Below are 21,883 nucleotides of genomic sequence, written 5' to 3'. Positions count from 1 at the left end.
TGGTCGTGTGGGGAGAAACACGAGAAAAAGGAGCTACAAAGGGAGCACAAGGCTGATATCTAAGGGTGAGGAGAAACTACCACCTTGTCCAGCTCCAAATTCCTGTCCATCTGTCAGAACTTCATTTTCTCCCTCCCTGGTGATAAAGCAGACATCATGACAAGTGCCTGGGTTTTGCAAATCTATTAAGTAAAAACCAGATCAATGCTTTCTTAAAGGAAAACCTCTACCTCTACCATATACTCAAAGCCTCAACATTCTGATATATGCTCAATAGTAAATAATTGCTTATACAAAAGGGCAACACAGTTCCTTCTTAACTCCAAAAAAGGTTGACTTTGAGCAGCTGAAGAGGTAGGTGAAAGGGAACCACATATTTGCAGGCAGATCAATCTTGGCAGGCTGCCAACACAATCCAAACCTGTGAGGTAACTTGTTTAACACCCTCCTATGCAGAGGTGTAAACAGCAGGTAGTACATGCATGACAAAGCATCACCTACTTTTGTGACAGTGCTTCATAAATACTGGAGGAAAGAATGCCTCTTCTCGCCAGTATTTGTCACATATAAATATTTGTAATAGTTGCTATGGCAGTTGAGAGGGGAAAGATGAAAATCAGAAAACAGTGAAAGCTGTCTGAAAACAAAGAAGTGTTTCCAGAGAGAATGCAGTAAGCTCAAGTATTGAAGTTTTTATTCCCCTGAATTCTTGTTATATGTCTTTGATTAAAAAAAATCATGTAAGTGTATCTTTATTATTTAAAGATAAAATAACTTATTATCTTGGTTAATTAGACCAGATGCTAAAAGGTGGCCTTCATTAATTGTGGTTGCCATTTTTAACACCCGTGAATCTATCTGATTGTGCCTGATACTTGAGTGAGATGCTTAAATTTTTCAGAATAACTCATAACAGATTAAGAATCTGGGATAAAGTACTTACACACAGTATTTCAGTTGTGTTGGATGAGATCCAGCGCCTCAGCCCTGGAGTAACTCAACGCCTGTAAATGGGATAGGAATAAGATGTCTGTCTTTAAGAACCATCCCATCACTTTTCTGATGGCAACCACTTCATGAATCTCATTGTTGCCAGCATCCCCATAACATTTTACAGGGGGAACTCCCACTTCAAGTGCTGAAAAATCTGAGCTGGGGGTGTGTGGACTGATCTTCCCATGGCATTGAAACTTACTGCTCTCAAGACACTATAACATATCGTATGCGTCTCACTTTCAGAATAATAAATCTGGATTTCCTTCACAAGTGTTACCTTTTGATTTTCAACTGTCTTAGGTATTTTTTTTCTACTGCTAAATATGAGGCTTTCTTGTTTGCTGTTTCTATGCTACAGTAATTGATTCTTATAGAATAGTACCTTTATTTAAAAAAATTCTAGTTAGAATTTCTGATGTTGTACAACCAACCACTGTTAAAATGCCCTCAGTTTTACATAGGGGTGCCTATTAGCACAGTTCTAGTTAAGGGCTTGTCACAATTTCCATTATATAGTAAAACATTATTTTCAGGAATTTAGAACAAGGCTGTAAAAAGTAACTGTGGGTTGCAGTTTTACACAGAAAATCTTTGCCCATGAGAAAATTATTGCCACAAATTCTGAATGCATCAGTCAGTTTGCTTAGCTATTTTTAAGTGGAGTAAAAAATTAAATATAGTAGTTCAGTGGTTTAAAACATTTTTTCACACTCATGTACAGCCACTACAGGTGTAAAACACCCCATGGTCCTGATTCTTAGCTCTGCACGTCTTTGTATTGCTCCACTATCACAAAAGGAGCTTGAAGCTGCCTAAAATAGTGTAAAATTTCCAGGCACAATTGAATTTTCAGCTGACGGAGAAAGCTACCATTATATCATACTGCATGGACGAGGGAGGAATTTTGCCCTTCTTCCTTACCTACTTGAGCACAGGGAGTGGACCAGAACTATGACTACATTAAGGAAAGAACATCATATATTCTGGCTAAGCATGAGCAATTGATACAGATTCAAACAAGTCCTCTTCTTTGTACGACTGTCTATTTTTCTAAGTTTATACTGCACACCATTTTCTCCTTCAGGAACCTCAGTATCTCAGCAATAGAAAAGTGTTTAAGAGCATCTGCCTTTCTTCCACGTAGATATGCCAGGTATCTAAGCAAGTGTTTAGTGCAGAACTTAGCAGCAAGGGGACAATATTTTCTTAATTTGTACTTTGATATAATTTTACAGAATCAGTGGTCCAAAATGTGTGGGGGGTGGGCATAATAGTATCTTCACAGCTTCTGCAAATATTAAATGGTTATGTTTTCAATTTGGCAGGGGTAGTTTCACAAGAAATGCAGTATTTCAAAAAAGAATAACTTGTATTTTCACATAAGCCCCTATTTCACGGCAAATCCCCCATTTTTAATCCAAACCAGGTAAATGTGGCAACATATTTGGACATGCCATTGCCCCGTCTGTAAAAACATCTTCTTGACTTCACTCACGAATCCCAAATGCACAGGTGCAGCATATTTGAAAAATTACCCATAAGAGTTTTTCCTAACAATTATTACTACTTGTTAACTTACAGCTCCTGTTCTCATGCTGCTTTTGCATCTCTCCCTTCATGATATATTATTTACTAATTATATTATTAATTATTATAATATCAGGCAAGGAGAAATGGCATATGCGTATCCTAGCCCTAGGTCCTTGCTATCTAATTACTGATATGATATGACAAGTGAGAACAGCAAACACTGGATGGGGGGAATTAGTTATATTGATACAAAAAATGATGTTGCATATGCTAGAAGGTGACAAATTCAACTGCAGATTGAATGCAGGAAATGGACCACTAAAGCAGTGACTCCAACACACAGTAAAACCTTTTGCAAAGTATTCTGCATGTCATGAATATCACATAATTTGAGGGAGGTGGTTTTGTAAACCTCTCTCCCATTGTTAGACGTAGTTCCCTTTTATAAACCACATTGTACTTAAGCTTTTAAAATTCATTGTTTTGCTACATAGGAGCAAGCAAAGTTGTTCATTAACAGTGTTCAGCCACACCTTGAACAATGCATCCATCAAATATGAAGTCAGCCTGCCTTTTCTCTCTGTGGTGAATTCCCATCTGTCATTTCCCCATCTTACCACAAAACAAAGCATTGACTGAAATATGAATGGATCATGTCCTATGGCCCTTGTTCAGGCAGGATTTTTTTAAAAAAATCTGTTAGGGATGACTGGAGACTGCAGAATTAACCCCTGTGTTTTAAATCAGTATCATGTTTTCTGGATGTTCTAGGTGACACTGTCATGTCAGGAGAAATTTGAAATTATGTGAGTAACAGCTCCACTGGCAATAAAGCTGTTAGTCTTATGGAAACATTTTTATGTTAAATAGATTAGGTAATTCCTCTTTGTATTGTTTTGACTTTGAGTATGATTAATATACTAACAATAACTGCTTAGCTGTTAGAACAACAGTTTTTCTGAAAAAAACACCAACAATTTGCAGTATCGATAGATCTTGTCAGATACCTAACAACAATTATTAGTAATATTTCTCTTGGGCTGGGGTGTTTTGTCCATGGTTTTCCTTTTTGTGAGCCTCTACTTTCCTCATTTGAGTACAAAATGAACTATCAAAGGGAAACAACAATAGTGTTTGTGGGAATGTTGATTGTAGTTAGACCTGATGACTGGCAATCCCTTACTTCTGGTGTCATTACTTAGACTGAATAACTTTCAATTTAAATATGTTTCACATTTTTTCTATCAATAATATCTATGTCAGAATGGGGTTGTTAGCATTTAATTAATTATCTGTAAAGGGTCTTGAAGACTGCAAGTGGCACATGATTGAAAAATCTTATGACACTTACATACCTCCCCAAATTTATAGTAGAGGTTGCTTCTTCATCCCAATTTCTATCTAGATGTTTCATGGATCTTCACAGAATAACTTCTCATGCTCTTATGTTACAGCACAAGTGGGACTATGTAGGCCACTGAGGGCTTAACTCAGGCCTTAAGCACTAATTAATTCAGTTAATATTCCATGTAATTTAAAAGATTATTGTATTGTTTTAGCTGTATTCCATGCCAGATTTCCATGAGGGTTAATTTTACCATAAATTGTGGTCAAGAAATCTAAACTGTTTGTGTAAGCCATCAAGAAAGTAGTTGCATTTAGCAGTTTTAATTCATTTAAATAATGTAGATTTGGGCATGGCTGGCTGTGGAGCATGGATGTGCTAATAGCTTATTTAGAAATACTGTTTCAGTATTTAATATGACCCAACTAACAATTTGGCTTTAAACACTGGTGAGTGAACTGCTACCACCGATAGAGCTGAGAATAGCAGATTCGATTTCACACACAGAAGATATTTCACTATTAATTTTAGCTCTAGACTTTCAAATGGGGAAAGACATATACGCGGGTTGTGAGGATGGCTGTGAAAACTGGTGCTGTGTTTTAATTGAGATGAAGAATTTTCCTTGCATATGTAAAACAAATGTACTAAAAAAGTAAACTCACTGCCACCAAAACTGAAAACAAGGCACTTTGGAAAATATATGCTGATATATAACTGGCTAGAATTTCCTTCATTTTGCAAAGCCACGAGCCACATGCATCAGCTCACCACAAAGTCATTAGGTCTTTTAAAACTCAGATGAAAAACATTAACAAATACCACAAAAGGCTTTAGTATGGCCCCTTTGTTCATTCACATATGGCAGTTTATAACTCCTGCACCACTTGGGTCGTGTGTTTGTTTAAGCTGCCTCCATCAGGCCAGCCCTGAAAGAACAAAAGACATCTTGAGCGATCCTAAGCAGGAAATGGGCTAATCTAAACATGGCTTGTGACACTATAAGTAGAATAGAAAGGGGAGGGATTGATTAGTCATTAATGTCCAATTGACTCCATATGGATGTTGCAATAATAAGGCCTTTTTCAGTGCAGTAGCGGAGTTATTGAATTAGAGGTTTATGTTTCCTCAGAGCTGACCTTAGGGAATTCCCTTTTGGTTCTTCTTGTTGATGTTTTAGAGAGAATGAAGTCTCTTAATAGGAAAAATAGAAGCCTTATCATAACCGAGCGTTGCATGGATGTAGCTAACCTGTGCTACAGTATATTCCCACCTCTTAGTATTTACTTAGCACATTTCAGAACCCTTGCAGGTGAAATATTTTAGAGCCCATTTAAACATTCCAGTATTTCATGAATCATTCATGTCTTTCTCAGTTTTTTCCCCATTTTCATTCACTGACATACAACCCGTAAGAAATGTTCGGCCCTCAAATCCCAGCTGAATAATATTTGTTTAGCATTTGGAATGAAAGCAGCTTGACAAACAGACACTTCCCGGCAGAACATTTGTGCCACTGTGTGACTACAGGCATCCCTGTCCCAGAGCTAGTCATGTTTCCAAGTGGGTGTTAGTTTTGCCTAGTGATGACAAGACATGCCAATAATGACAATAGTTCATGAGATACCCATTTATTTTGCCTCTTGCTGGTAATAAAGAATGAGAAAGTCTTCTGAATGGGGATGGGGATGAAGAAGTAAGAGGCAGGCAAAGGGCAAACGAGATAAATGTTACACTAACACTGCTAAAAGTCATTTAGATTACAGTGAAGTAATAATTTTTGTAACTTTCTCCAAAATTGAACATTGAACTTAATAACTCAGAATAAATTATTATTCTTGTATTTTAAACTTTCCGAAGCTTCTTTTGTCATTCTATTCTTTCCAGATTTGCATTTTTCTATTTGATTTGAAATATTGCTATGTCTTTCATAAAGGCTGCATTTGTCTGTCCACAGATTAAGAGCAGGAAGGGGGACTGCCAAGCCGTTTTTTCATGCTCCCTGTTTTTATGGCATTTCCATGTTTATGAGTAACCCGTCTCTAATAGTAAAAGAGTGGCTCCTGTTTGCATGTTCCTTAGGTGCTGGTCTTTGCAATGCAAGCTGCCAGCAGTGCTAGTTCCATTACCACAGACAGGGCCAGATATTTTGAAGTTGCAATCAGTCTTTCCCAAAGTAGACAAAAATGTCATCTCAGCTTTATAAAGAACTCATGATAGGAGCTTTACTACTAGCCAGTCACTTCTACACTAGGAACCTAGAAAGATTGTCTTTATTTCTATATATACTATCTCGGTATATGTCTATGAAAGATGGTGTGCAGTATATTCTCTAGAGTAGCCAAAAATTCATTATTTGGGGGGAGTCAAAGGAAATATATCACTTCAAACATGAATCACTGGCCAGAGGTGAAGAGTAATTAAGGAATAACAGAGTAACTGATAAAAATCTCTTTCTTTTTGCTGTCACATTTTTTCTCTTTCCTTCCACATCTTTTTCTCAACCTTTTTTTCCTCCTTTCTATCATGTTTATTATTGTTTGCATTCTGGTAAAGAATGGCCCGTGTAAAGGCCCAGTCTGAGGTTTTATTGTGGTAGATGATGTATAGAATGGAAGGTAAAACCACATCTCATTAAAGACAATAGGATTAACCCTAATGTGGCCAAGATTTCAGGGAACATGCTAAGAGATGGTGCCTGTCCTAAAATTCTTGTAATTATAAAAGGTGAGAAACTCAGATAAAGGCAGGAATAAATAAATAAACAATGTAACAATTGTTACTGTTTGATTCTTAACATTTAATTCATGTGAGAATATTTATCTTTCCTGTTGATGATCAGATTCTTTTCTCTTGCTAAAAAAACAGGGGTTCTTCTCCTGCACTGTCATTAGAAAGCAATCAGTCTCTTTTGGAACAAAAATATTGTTTGAAATGACTTTAATGAAGTTGTAACATTTTTAGATTCATTCTGTGGTGTTCTTTGACCCAGTATTGTCCCTAGAGTCTAGTCTGGAATCCAGCTTCCATAGAGGAGTTGCCTGCCATATATCCACAAAAAGTGATCATTCTCCTCTAATTTGCTTTTCGTTTTAAATCATCAAAGTCATGACAAGTTGAGCAAATCCAAAGCATCTAGGAAGTGAGGCAGTCCACACCCTTGGAAGCTAAAAGTGTCACTTTGAGGACAGAGCCAGCCTTTAGGCCAAAGTGTAGACTTCTTTGCCAACTAAAGCTATTAGGGCATCCAAACTGTACTGCTTTTGAAATCATTTGTAATTCTGACCAAGCTCTTAATTCAGAAAATCAAAACTTCCTCCTGTGATTGCAGTATGAACCGTAACTAGCAGATAGAGCATTAGTTGCCATAGAGAGACAATTACCAACTTCCTCCTCTCTTCTCACTCTTCATTAGTAGTACTTTTTTATTTTATCTATTATTTTGGGTTTATTATTTATTAGACTTCCCTGAAAATATTTTCAGAAAGAAGTAAAACTCCTACTTCTTTGCAGTTGTATATATCTTTTCTTTAAAAATTTCAAGCATCTCTTTCAGCCTCTGTCAGTACTATAATTATCACAATAAGAAAAAAATCCATACTTTGTAAAACCTGTTGAAATTGTTTATATAGGGCACAATACAGTCTAAATATCTGTTTGACAGGATGAAGTACCTAAGAACAACCAGTTTGAAAGCTTGTTCTTATGTGTTTCAACTTGTAAGAGCTCACTGAGCTTATGTGCTTTTTATATCATTAGTGCCTCATTTCTAAGCTAAAAAGGTACTGAGACTTTCTGGCTCCCCACGTAGAATCACATGCTAACAGAAGTATTTTCTTGTAATGCTTTATATGCTGAATACAATTCTGGAGTTCTGAGATAGACAGAAGAACATGGAGATTATATTACTTTAGTTATTTGCAGAAATTCATTTTGCAGATGCTTTTGTGATGGCCTGTGGGTCAACTTGCAAATAGTCCCCCAGAGATCAAGCACAAAGAACATCAACTCTTTGGCTGCTTTTTCAAATCCTTCAAGTATGGACATGCTTAAAGCAGATAAAGCCAGAGCTTCTTGGCCTTCTTGGGATGGTTGTAATTTATTACTCTGAGTAAGAATTGTTTTCTAACATAACCTTTCTCTGAAAATAGATCATTTATGGTGGATTTTTTCCTTTTTTTTTTCATTCTATCTAAATTATATCCAGATTAAAAAGCCAGCCAATAATCTTGATACTAGCAAAAGTACTCTTTGCCTGCATTAGGATTGAAACGTCAGGCAAGAATTGTGTTAGAAAAGGCTAAAGACAAACTCCTTAGCCATAGTTAATAAGTACCTTTGGGAAAGTAAAAGATGGAAAATCGTCATATGGATTCAAATACATCTTCTTTCCTTTGCTGCAATGTAGCTGAATAACAAATGACAAGTTTTGCATCAATAATAATTTTATTTTTTTAATTTGTCACCAACTTCCTAATTGCCCACATACTAGTTACAAATTTTATAGTATTATTTTAAAAGATGGAACAACCATTACATGATATATTTGATTTTTCTCAAATTATATAGCTGTTTGTCTCAATAAACATTTCAGTGTTGACTTACTATGTTTGTAACTTATTATAGTTTCACAATAAATATATCCTGCCTCAAAAGATGGTATCTTTGATATGCATGTTCCAAGCCTTCTGACAACAATGGACAGACCCTCATTAGCCATACACACCCCTAAATTGGTCCTAACATGCAGGTCGCTCAGCAAAACTACTGTTCCTTTTTGCAGTAAAAAGCTGATGGCAGCTGCAGCCTCCTGTAAATGCTGAACACCTGTAGCATGGTACTTAACTTAGAATAGTATTAAAATAGTTTTGCATCTCACATTTGCCACAAACCTGTCTTCTTTTATGTGCATGCATGTTAGTATACAAATTGCCAAATTGGTGTCAGTTGTAAAGTAATGGCGTTGGAAGCATCATAAATTACCGTGGTGATCCTCAGGAGAAGACACTGCCGTATATGTATGAGTGTTTTGCTCTCAGGGTAATGTATGTCTTCATCTGGCCCAGTAGTCAGCATATTGCCCTGTGTTGATGGATATAGTCAGCTTGAAACTACACTACATTTCACTGCACAATAAACATGGCTGTCAACACCATATAAAGCAAAATCAATTTATCCTGTATGGTCAGTGCGTTTTAAATGAAATTAATGTACTGTGGACCTGGTGGCAAAAAGGTAGTGTATTAGTTATGCATCCTCTATTTTAGGATTTTTTTCATATAAATGTATTTCCTATATAGGATTTTTAAAATTGTATACCTAACATACGGTGTTTTCACACTAAATTAGGAAACTTAGTTTTTGCACAATTAAAAACTTTTGAGTCAGTCACTGAAATCAGTAAATCTGTAGTGTTTTACTTAGTGTAAAGAACTATTCTTATATTTTTTGGCAAATAAATCCGTGTTGGGAGCTGTAATAGTTTACAAAAAAAGAGGCCTATTACTGTGCTAATTTGTTGTCAAGTACCTTGCTTTTTCAAGGTATTGAATTATATGAACAGGCCTAAGACTAAGTATGTCACTCTCCCACTGTAAAGACTTTTTGCCTTTCTTTTATAGCTAAAGTATAACCCTAAAAACATACGTTATCATCACAATTGCACAAGTTTTTCTGGTAAAAGCATGCCTTATCTAGGCTCGGTTATCTCTTTCTCCTGTATTAACTAGTTCTACATCTCATACTCACCTCTGTGAACTCTAAACCCCCATGAAGCTTTGCTGTTTGTGGTCAAGAAGCAGGGCTGGATGCACGGAAAAAACTGGCTAAGGTTAGCATGTGCAAGTTGAATTGATGGTGGGTAGTGACAGGACACTGGGGTACATTAAAGCACAGCAGGCATGGAGAAGCTGGAGTGCTTGTCGACCATTCTGGAAGGTCCGGGATGCTGTGTGTGTACCTGTTGAAGGCAGACAGTTTTATTACATATATGTGATCGAATGCTCCAAGACACATCTAAAATTCAGCTAAAGCAGATGCGACTTTAAAATGTTCAGCTCCAAATATAATCGGATCCATACAACTAGCAGCAGGTACCTGGTGTACTATATAATTTATTTTATGAAATGTTTGGCTGTGCTTCACGGCTCAAGCAGCAAAGTCATTGTAAATTACTTGTGTGAACAGGTCTGCATCAGTTTGGATTCTCAAGTGTAACTTTTATGTGAGTTTTGTTGAGCATTCAGAACATGAATGCCATGTTAAAGTCCCAAACAGAAATTTTTTTCAACTCTCTGTACCTTAACTGGAGAAATACCAGAGCAATTTGTTTCCTCACTCAGATGTTGATGCCTTCAGCTGGGTGAGCCTGATCAATTACACTGAAGTCACTGGATATCCTTTCTCTCTCTGTCTCTCTCTCATAGATCTGGCAGCAAAAAGAGAGAGAGAAAAAGAGAATGAGGCTAAAATAAACACAGCACTGAAAGCGCTTGCGTAATCCACGTAATAATGTTTTGCATCCATCTTGTTTCTTCCTGCCCTGACATTACAGGAAGTAAAGCAATGAATGGCTCTGCAGCTAAACTACAGCAGTATTATTGTTGGCCAACAGGAGGTGCCACTGTGGCTGAAGCTCGAGTCTACCGGGATTCGCGGGGCCGAGCCAGTAGCGAACCGCACATCAAACGACCAATGAATGCTTTCATGGTTTGGGCAAAGGATGAACGTCGAAAAATTCTCCAAGCCTTCCCTGACATGCACAACTCCAACATTAGCAAAATCCTAGGTAAGTGCAAGACCATGAAAAATCATGACTGTGACTGAACCTAACTGAGGGAAGCTTAGAAAGCTCTGCTATAGTAGTGGCAATTGGCAGAGGTTAGTTATTTCTGGAGCTGTGGAAAGATGAGATTATTTATATTGGTGACACAGGCTAGTTACTTCCTTCTTGGACATGCAACTTCTCTAATTTTAGGACATATTTTGTTTGGGAGATGTTCACTGAAATCGAAATTACTGAAACTTGTACAAATGAAGACTCACGGGTTGTTTTCATTTTCATTCCCTCCCTTTTCCCTTTCTGCTACTTCCCTAATGCTTTTTATTTTCAACAGCAGAGTCACAACATGCTTTAAAGACTTAGCAGCGTTCAAAAGGAATGTTTTGTAAAGTCTGTTGCAAGTGTGTATCCTGGTAAAAGGTCTAATTGCAAGATCCCATTAGAAACCACCTGAACTACAGAGCTTCTGAATGCAAAATGGTGCTTGCTGGAGTAATTACTGGGAAAAAATTAATAAAGTACAAAATCAAAATCAAAGGTTTATGTCAGACAGTGCAGTGTCAAAGAAGGAAACCTGGCACAGTTCAAAAGACATGTACATGCATACCTGCTCACATGCAAGATGATGTTTGATTCAAAATGTTACAATGTTGAAAAAGCTAAGGAAGCACTAGCATCATACAATTAAAATATTGCTTAGTTAAAAGACACCATAGTTAGTATTTAATTTGTATAGATTGGGACGATCAGGGACTATACCATGGATTATATTTTGCCACTGTGCAAATAAATTGGCTCATTTTTGAGAAATTTTAATTTGCTTTTTAAGACCCCTCCAGAGAATTAGAAGCATACGTGAGAATGAGTGGTGAAATGTTAAAACCTATATTTGCTTTCTGAGTCTTTGAAGTGAAAGACAGATTCCAAATGTAACTTGTAATAAATAAAAGTAAAAATCAAGTTTCCTCTGTAATCATTTTATTGTAAACTTTGAGTTCAAATACATTCTTACCAAAGTTTGCTGCATGTTAGTTCAATCAGAGGCAAGAATACATAGGAATAAATGTTACTTTGTCCTAAAACTTCCAAAATCTTACTTAGTAGTTCTCATATTTTTGTCTACCATATAAGTAAGTTATATGAATAGCCTTTCAGTTTTGTATAAAACCTGCACTGTTTCAGTGTTGGCAGCTGTAGGGAATCTATATTATTTGTGTGCATTCTGTGAAAAAACTATTAGGAGCATAGTAACTGTATTCATTAAAATGTAAACTTCCAGCATAAATATTTCAGAAGTGCCAGCAACTGAGTGTTTGTTAACCATGGAGTTAACCTGTCAGTATCTGCTCTGCCACAAAAAAGTCAATGTCCATATAATATCTGTGCAACTTTTCCAGGACAATGAGAAAAGAGACTGAAATATTAGAACTGACATAGAGTATTGCTGGCTATGGATAATATTTATACAACTTTTCCATTTGTTGATGTATGAAAAATCTTGGTAAAAGAATAGCTTCCACCCACGTTTACCACAGCTGTAATCATTTTATTCATCTAAAAGACACCAAAAAGCTATTTTCTGCATTTCTTATCCCCTGGAAAAAAAAAAAATCCCTTCTCTATTCAAGTGTTTAGATAGCTCCTTATAAACAATACAAGAGATCTGAATACTTTTTCCTCTTCCTGTGTACACTGTGTTAATTTTTTAACTTTTTTATTGGTGCAGCTTTCAATGACAGTTTACAGTACCTGAAGTGGTGTATATAATTACCATGTGCTTTCTGGTTTTCTTTTTTTTTCTAAATACAAGTTTGTTAAATTTAACTTTCTCAGTGCAGTTCCATGCATTTATTACATCTGGCCGGAAGATAATATGCATAATAGAAATCCTAATACCTTAAAATATGGTAAGGTGCCAATATTATGCCAAACTTATATCAGAAGATTAGTAAATTTAAGACACCCAGACAGCAAGGGATTTTTCATAATTGTATTGAATCTATAAGGTTTTGATAATTTTTTCCTGCTACATAGCAAGGCATTAATATCTATTAGTAGGAGTGTATAAACCAAATCCTCAAAAACCTATCAAAGCAGCATGTATCTCCAGGCAATGTGTTAAGTTTTCAACAGTAAAAGTATGGTTATAGACCCTACTTAACCATAATACTGTGCGTGATATTACAAAGGTCTAGAATTATTCACAGATTAATGCTCACATTGTAAAAAAATTAAACAGTCTGTTTTGCAGCAGCATGAGGCTGAGATTTTGAGAAGTAACTATTGATTTTAAGTGCACGTGTTTGATAGAGATTTATATATGTTTGGTCTACAGCAATAGCTGAAAGTCAAGGTTCTTTTAAGGTGTCTCAGGTTGTGCATTCCAATATATGTGCTGGCTGATGTAAATTCAAATCAGTTTAATTAAATAAACTGATTAATTAAATAACTAACTTATTTAAAATATGGCAAGAAGGCATGTTGAAATGTGTATGTGTAAAGCTAAACTTGCTTTACTTGAGCACTCACTGATGTTTTGTGTTAATAGGATCTCGCTGGAAGTCCATGTCAAATCAAGAGAAACAACCTTATTATGAAGAGCAGGCACGGCTAAGCAAAATCCACCTAGAAAAGTATCCTAATTACAAATACAAACCTCGACCAAAACGTACCTGCATTGTTGATGGAAAGAAATTGCGTATTGGTGAATACAAACAACTGATGAGGTCTCGAAGACAGGAGATGAGGCAGTTTTTTACTGTAGGGTGAGTACTATTGTTGTAATTGTTCTCAAAGACAGAGCATGCTGTTTGAAAACAAATAGACTTACCGGTTTAAGTCACTGACTAATGTAATTGAGAAGGTAAGGATTTGAACCTGTAAAACCTTATTAAAAACATAAGATACATCATGGAATATGGAGCTATCAGCTTGCCACTGAATGTTGATTATGAGACTAATTGTGGAATTCTTTAAAGTAAAAGAAGTTGTTTCCCATTAGCCTGAAAGGTTTGAATCATGTCTTTTGTCAGTTATTAGTAAGCTAATCTATTCTGGCTTAGTAATGACTCCAGGATCATTTCCTAAATTAAGACAAGAACAAAAAAACCCACAAAAGATTATTCCAGTGTAGAATAAGGAGTCAGGAGAGGGGGGAAAAAGGGAAAAGGGACAGGAGTAATAGCAGTTACATTAGGAACACACATGAATGAATGATATCATAGCATGAGGCTGTTAGGAATTTTGTTATATATAGAACTGTGGAAAAAAATATTTTTAAAAAATAAATGTTTTAGGAAGAGTCTTTCAGGTAGTGCATAGATAGACTGGGTGGATTTACAACTCAGAATATACGGCTCAAAAAGATCCCGGCACAGTTTTAAAAACATTGTGTGTTTTTTAACAGTATTTCCTCTAGTCTTCAGCAGAGAAAGCAGCACTATGAAACATCTACGGGATAAAGATAACAAAAGTCCAGTGAAACAACTGCACCAGAACTGATTTCTCTCTCCTATTTTTTTATGAATTAATCTGTGATGCTCAGTGCTCTAACACAATGTTTCTGGTGGTTTACAAAGAGTCTAAAAGCTATCTCCAGTGCCAGCCTTTCCAAATTCACAATGTTCTGCTTATTGCTCTAATCACAATAGTCTCCTTTTGTTGGGTACTTCACTACCAGATAATTGACCTTGACGTCAATTATGTGCCCTCATTTTTGGCTTGGGATGCAGATCTCCTGTTGCAGTCAATTATTTTGTGGTACAGCCTGCAACAATGTGGGCTCTTTCTTCAATCAATAAATAGAAGTGTTTTTGATATCTTGAAATAACCTTCCAGACTATAGTTTTGACATTGTTTTTTATTCTTCACTCTAAGGGAAATTGTTTATTAATAGGCTTCCATCAAAATTGTACATAGAACTCTAAACAGAAATCTGAATTTATACAGCACATTACAAATTATATTCAGATTGAGGGAATGAAACTCTAGCTTATGTCTTCCAAAGCAGATTGACAGACCAAATCACATCTAGACAAGAAATGCAAAAGAAATGCCAAAACAGCAGTCTAAACAATTTGAGAATTGTTTGCTAATTCAAAACAGTATTAACCAGTAGCATTTTACACATCGGAAGTGGTGGCTAAATATGGAGGTGAATATGGAGGATGGATTTAAGAAACTTCTAAAAGTGCCTACTTAAAGAGTAATACTGTGATTTAAAAAAATATATAATGAAAACTATTCAAAATTAAACTGCTGGTGCAACGGAAATGTAACATCTTTCTCATATATCAAACAGTATGATCACAAAGACCATGAGGATGTCATAATTTTCTTGAAAGGATTGGTTCTAATTCATATTTATGCTAAGTCCACTTCACACTGCTCTATCCATGTCGAAGAAGTTTTAAAGTAAGAGTAAATTACCTTTGTGCACTTATATAATGACGCAGTGGACTTTTGTGGAAACAATGACTTTTAGTTATGCAAGTGATGAAAAAAGGAGTATGAAGTCTAATGGATGCGTTCAATAAAGGTGAAATGAGATCCATGTTGCAGCTCAATATGGATCTAAATTTTGATACTGAGGAAACACAGGCTGTGATTTAAAGAATTATTTCATGCTTCTCTGTGACTTCCCACTGTTGCCCCAAGTTCCCTTTTTCCCTAAAGAAAAAATTAAAACAAAATTCTTGGAAGAGACCAAGTCAAAAAGGTGAAAAAACCAGACCAGGACAGCTTTTTTGAACTGAAACATAAAACATGGCATCATTTATTTCAGCAGAATAGTTTACTGAGTAATAAAAAGCAACATTTCATCCAAATCAGATTACAATTAAGTGAAACACAGTAATTGAGCCCATCAATTTCTTAAACTTACTCTTCCTTGTGTTTAACATAAATATCACATAAAGCATCAGCTGGGACAGTTTTCCTAACTGACCTTGTACACCCATTATTTTTCCACTGTTTTTATGGAACAAACAGCATAAACCGTCCTTCAGAACTGTAGACATGGGATTTGAGATGCAGTTTCCTTTTCAGAATGAAATAGGAGAGAAATGTGTTTTTTAGGATTGAATATAGTCTATGTTTACAGTAAATACTTCGGTGTGAGACAGAGTACAAAAGTACCAAATAGACTACAATAAATGTGCCAATTGCTTCATACTGCTTGTAGTTCTGCTGGTTTTGTGGGTTTTTTTAAAGAATATACCAATTAAGTTGGGAATGGGTATGCCAAAATGGCAAAAAATTATCATCACAGAATAAAAAGATAAATAGGAGATATGTGAAGAGAAAGATAGACCTTCAAAAAGGTGGGCAGAGGAAAGTATAAATAACAAGAAAAATTATATTCTTTCATATTTGTGTTTGGTGTTCTCTTATACCGAATGTACGTTTACGGTTTAAGCAATCCAGTAAGGGCTAGTTCCTGTCAGATCCCCTTGGGTGAGCCGTTGGCTAGCATAGAATAATCCTGCCATGTGTACAACTAAAACACCCCCCCACCACAAACATAGAAAAAGTTTTACATTGCTTGAGCTTTTAAGATGCAAAAAGCTCATATTGCTTACTTCAGTGAGATGCATTCTTTGATAAACGTTAGTAAGGTGCACAAAAGTTGTTTAGAGAATTTCAATATGCAAACTAGCTAGGCTTTAAAATAAAGTCGAGAAATAAGCTAATGAATGGCCAGGTTATGTTCTGATTTTTGAAGAAAAGCTTCCAAAGAATTGAATGAGAGTGAAGATTTCTTCGAATAAATTGGGCAGGAAATTCATGTTTTGAAATAAATGTTATATATGTGATAGACCAGCACAAAAATCTAGGAACTAGCAAGTATTTTAAAGAACAGAGTGGAACTTACAATGTGCGTAGGCCTTCTATTACATCCCTACATGAATGGATTTTGTTCCAAATAAGGCAGATAGCATACAAAAATAATTCATGTTTAATTCAGAGTATATTAAAAATTTGCTGGTTTTAATCTTGTGGAAGCTGAATCTGAAGCCAGCTATGTCTTTAAAATAATTGAGTTATTTTTAATAATAAAATTATTAATGAGAAGTTGTGAATGATAACTTCAGCATAAATTAATCCCTGAACAGACTCCAAGTGATTTACAATTTATCTTCAATAGTACTTTTTTTGTAATGCATAAATAAATGTGAGCTAACAAATGGATCATATATGAGCCATAAATTCAGACATTTTAAGTTAAGAGTCTGTCTTTTGTCACCTTGTCTTACAAAAATAATTCAAATCTCAGTCATTTTTACAGTCTAATACACTCTAAATGCAAGTATATGATATATACTTTTCTCTGCAAAATGATGTAAGCAGTAACTTTTTTTTGTGTTTTACCAGTGTAAGATGTTTAGAATAAAGCCTTTATAGTGTTTATAACTACTGTACACACATAGTCTGAATGTTGCTAGACCATGGTTTTGAATAAGGCTGTAATATTATACTCCTGTAGCTTGAACTTAAAGTAAGTACACAATGGGTGCTTTTGTGAGATTTACTGTTATTTCATGCCTTATGGGAATGTAAGTTTCAGGGGTGTGTACCATATAAGCATTTTCCTTAATGCAATCGATTTTGCTTCAGTCATTTAAAGAGCTGTCAGAAAATAGTTGGGAAGGGATCAGAAAACAATGGTAATTTGCCAATTTAAATGTTTAGCTAGTTTTGCAAAAGTCAAAAGTGGAACACTCTCCAGGAAAATAGAAAGAATATTAATGCCACAAACTTGTGAACAGGTCAATTGGTCTAAAAATTTTCATGTTACCTCCTTTTTTATATTTACCTGACCATTTTGGGCCAAATCTTTGGCCCCAGACCAGACAGACATGTTAGCAATGCTGGCAGAGCAGAGAGGCAAGTGACCTGTAGTAACTGGCCACATAAGGATTTCTTTGGCAAAGAGGAGATGGTGGAGACAGGAGTGGTTTGAAGCCAGGGTATGTAGCCATCCGTCACCATTCCTCACAGATCTGAAGACACAGGAAGATTAATGTTGGGTTCTGGAAATCTTAACCAGGCCGAAAACATCCTTGCTTTAAACATGTGCAACTAAGCTGAACTGTAACCTGTAGCTTGCAGTAAAGTATGTTTTTATCTCCTCACTCCAAGGTCCTATGATAGGCAAAACTCTAGCTAGATACAAGGATTAAACATATGGAATTTAATGTTATAAAAAATACCATTAACATGAATGTTTTTAACAACTACAAATAAAAGAAAACATAATGGCCAGAGTCATAGGTTAGAAACTCCAACTCTTCCTTTCAGGGAGAGTGGTTAAAATTTAAATAAATTCTCTGATTTCTTTCCCCCTCCCCATTCTATAAAATTTAATTACTTAGAAAATGATAACACTCATCTGCAGTAACATATAGTTTGTGGTATCTTAAAATAAGGCTTTCTGGGATTCTTGAGCAGAATTTACAGGGACAACCTAATCAGCTCTAAATAATACCAGGGCTCAAGTGAGAGGTAGGTGTCCAGTTACTGGGGGTGTGTGGGTGCCCATGTTTAAGTGCCAGCGAATTTTTGCTAGCAAATGGGTATCAATTTGAGACACTTCCCATTTAGGTGGTACAGTTACCACATGTTTACAGTTCCATGGTGAGATATAGGTAATTTAAAGCTCACAGTTATTACCCACCCAGCAGCAGGCATGCATACTGTGTCTGATTTTTAACATATAAAAAATAACTGCATTTATGAATGACAAATTCAGTAAGCCTTTAACTTTCCTGTTACACCGATCAAGTTCTGTTCCGGTTAGATTCATTCTTTAGTTTGCTATGCATTAGGTGCATTCTCAAGTAAAAGGTATCTCTGTAAATTCTGCTTCATTACGCTCAGATGACCTTTGTACTCTGAAATGGGTCGTACTTGGACAAATATACCCTATTCCATTGAAATGTGGATATGCAAAAGAGTTTTGCTGACTTGATAAACATTTGAAAGAATATCTGAATTTAACTTAGTCTGTCCTTTAGGGCTTAACACTGACAACCACCATTTTATCAAGACACCTCACAGCCCTGTCCTAAACAGATTTTTTTCCTTCTTGCTGCTTATAAAAAGGCAATTTGCTTCTAAAAAAATGCAAACTTTTTTGGGGGGAGGGGTAGGGGTGGATATTAGGGTTCTGAACCTTCATGTCATCTATAACACAGGAGCAGCTTGCACTTAATGATTCTTTGAGTATATTCTGCAACTCTTATTAGAGGAGTTGTAAAAACAACTTTTCTCAAAACATCTTTTGGCATTAATATTGTGGTGTTCTTTGATGAACAATTGGGGATGCTTTGTTTTGTGAATTTATTTATTCTAAGAAATATTGGGAAAAGATTAGTATCAGCAGTTGTTAGATGGGCAGATTAGAGAGAATTAAGTGTGTATGGCCTGGTGACAACTATATAGAATTTTGCTGTGACCATGTGTGGGTTTCTTTTTCCTTTGCTTTGTGGAAACAGTCATTAATGTGAACATTTTCTGTGTCCAAAAGTTGTGGAGGAGGTACATGTGAGTTTTTAACAGTAATAGTTTATACTCTCGACAACATGCAATCCTGAAACAGAAATGTTCCCATGTGAGGTAGGTGTTCATTTTTATGGATAAAGTATTGAAAGATGTTTGCAGAAAATCACTTGCAAGCAAATACATTGGCTGAAAATTGTTTTCACAGAACATTTATCAGACCATTTAAAAAGTGAAAATTTAGTGAAAAATCCCTAGCTGTTTGTAAATCATCTGCAAATCATCATTTGCAAACAGGAGTATAATGACTGTGTCAAATGAATTACTGTGATGTTTTTGCTTGCTGCTAGCCAGGTGTACCATACTTATACAACAGATGTTTGAATTTCTCAAGCTGTGCAGAGGCTTTAAGAGTTGGGCTAGCAGTACCAGCAATGACAGTACTACATGCTATTTTAATATTATCTTACACAGTGTGTTCATGATTTGACTGTCTGTATTGGTTCCCAAACTTGAAGGACTTTGGTTTCCCAGTAACTCTGTAGTGTGATATTTATCAAAATTAGAGTTTGATCAATGAACAATAAAGACTCAACATTTAGGGTCTTGTAAATAAGCTTTACATTATTTTGTGTATTGACTTAGCCAATGATTAAGGATTTGTGAGAGACTGGTTTATGGAATGTCCTTTTGAATTTTAGCACAGAATGACACAGTGGTCAAGAAGTTACAGATTCTTTAGACTATTCAAACACATCTGACACTGTTTCTCCTGCTAAAATTATATAATAGTTCTCTAATACTTGGTCAATATTGCTCTTAGGAAGGTTGGGAATACATTGAAATATATGATTCTTTAAATAGCTTGTGCAAACAGGCATCTATGTTCAATAACTAGTCAATACTAAAACAGCATCTTCCAGGGCACTTAGGTATTTCTGGTACTGGAGTATATTCATTCAGTGTTACATCTAAAGTCTGATGGAGATTCTCTTCCTTCAGATAAATTACAACCCTTCTTTTTCTCTTAGCTTTACTGAAGGTAATGATCCAGAAATAATATGAGAATATTTGTGTAAGTATTTTAAGGTAGAAAGTATGTTATTTGTTAATTAACCCAAATGTAAGAAGTAGATTTAATTAATTTGTAGCCAATCAGGCTTTGACCATGAAATGGGTTCAGCAAGCTGACTTTCACTCAGCAAAGCATTTGAATATACAAACATTACTGTAAGAAGAGACATTTCATCATTTAATACAACTATGTACATTCTTACAGTAAAGCTTGTGTTGAATTGCTTGACTGGCAGTGATATAAGCCTTTTTTAGTTGAAGTGTGGTATTGGTCCAATATGCTCAAAATCGCACACACACGAAAAAGACAACATTACATAGTGCAGTATTAGATATCAGAAGGTAAGATGTGTCAAAACTAGAGGTAGTGCACCCTTAATTGAGTCTTTCCATGTATTTGCATTGTCAAAATAAATCAAGTCTGACATTGGGTCCTCAGGAGGAAGTCTTAATTTCTGTAGACTGTCCATTACCATAGAAAAAAGAACATTTGTTCTTTTTTTTTTAAGTACTTTGCTTCAAAAACTCAGTCTTGCACATTAAATCCTGAAGAAGAAATGGCATTCTGATCATGTATTTAAATAAAAATCAAAAGCCAGCGATAAAATATCAAAAGTATTTCTAAGTGACGCAGGAGTCTATCTAGCACTTAAATAGTAAATTACATACTTACAGTTAGATATTGTTACTTAGTCACCTGTCTGCCATTTTAGGTACTTACAGGTAATCTTGAGGTCCCCTCATTAACAGAAGCTCTTATCAGGCGTTCGGAGGATTTAGATTTTGGGTACATAATGTCTACAGTAGCAGTTAGGCATCACACAGGTGCCTGAAGCCTTTTGATGATCTCTGTGCAAGTGCTAGTTTGCAGTATAGTTTAAATAAACACATAAAACACATAAAAGAATCAACGTCTCGTAGTTACTAAAACAGTTTACTCTCCAGTTGTCCTTGGGGGGAGCTAAGATGAACCCATACCGTACAGGACCGGACTGTGAACCCCAGAGGAATGCATGCAGCCTTTCTAGGAAACCGCCTGCTTTTCTTTCATTTGGACTTGCAGAAAGTCTTCCCTCCTCTGAACACAGGAAATCACGTTCCCTTCTTGTTTTTCTTTCCAGACAACAGCCTCAAATTCCAATCACCACGGGAACTGGGGTTGTCTATCCTGGTGCTATTACCATGGCGACTACCACGCCATCACCTCAGATGACATCAGATTGCTCAAGCACCTCTGCCAGCCCTGAGCCCAGCATCCCCGTCATTCAGAGCACTTATGGTATGAAGACGGACAGCGGAAGCCTTGCTGGAAATGAAATGATAAATGGAGAGGATGAAATAGAAATGTACGAGGACTATGAGGATGATCCCAAATCAGACTATAGTAGTGAAAACGAAGCCCATGAGGCAGTCAGTGCCAACTGAGGAGTGTTCACAGAATTAAAGTACTCAGACTCATTTGGGTTTTTTTGGGGTTTTTTTGAACAAAAGTTCTTAAAGAGCCTGCATGCACGTGTGGCTCCTACAGTTACATCAGCAGAATGGTCTTAAATGTTTCTTAACGTGTGAGACAGATTGTTTCCCTAATTTTTCATGAACTTGGTTTTTTTGTTTTTGTTTTTTTAATTTAGATGAAGACATATATTAAATATCAGACA

The 21,883-nt window shown here is 35.9% G+C and overlaps 1 protein-coding gene across 2 annotated transcripts in view; it reads left to right on the top strand.

The window, feature by feature from the left end:
* SOX6 (SRY-box transcription factor 6) overlaps positions 1-21,650 on the top strand; it is a 230,858-nt gene extending 209,208 nt beyond the window's left edge. Inside the window, exons 12-14 of one of the 2 annotated variants that reach the window (XM_059825788.1) lie at positions 10,485-10,658; positions 13,201-13,417; positions 21,347-21,650. In XM_059825788.1, coding sequence (XP_059681771.1) covers positions 10,485-10,658; positions 13,201-13,417; positions 21,347-21,650 — 695 coding nt within the window. Of the gene's footprint in view, positions 1-10,424; positions 10,659-13,200; positions 13,418-21,346 lie in introns of both variants that reach the window. The other variant, XM_059825787.1, reaches the window with a different exon arrangement.
* Positions 21,651-21,883: the final 233 nt, after the last annotated feature.

The sequence above is a fragment of the Gavia stellata genome, chromosome 17, assembly GCF_030936135.1.
Source record: "Gavia stellata isolate bGavSte3 chromosome 17, bGavSte3.hap2, whole genome shotgun sequence".
In the NCBI taxonomy this organism is placed as follows: domain Eukaryota; kingdom Metazoa; phylum Chordata; class Aves; order Gaviiformes; family Gaviidae; genus Gavia; species Gavia stellata.
This window is presented reverse-complemented; position numbering and strand designations above follow the sequence as displayed.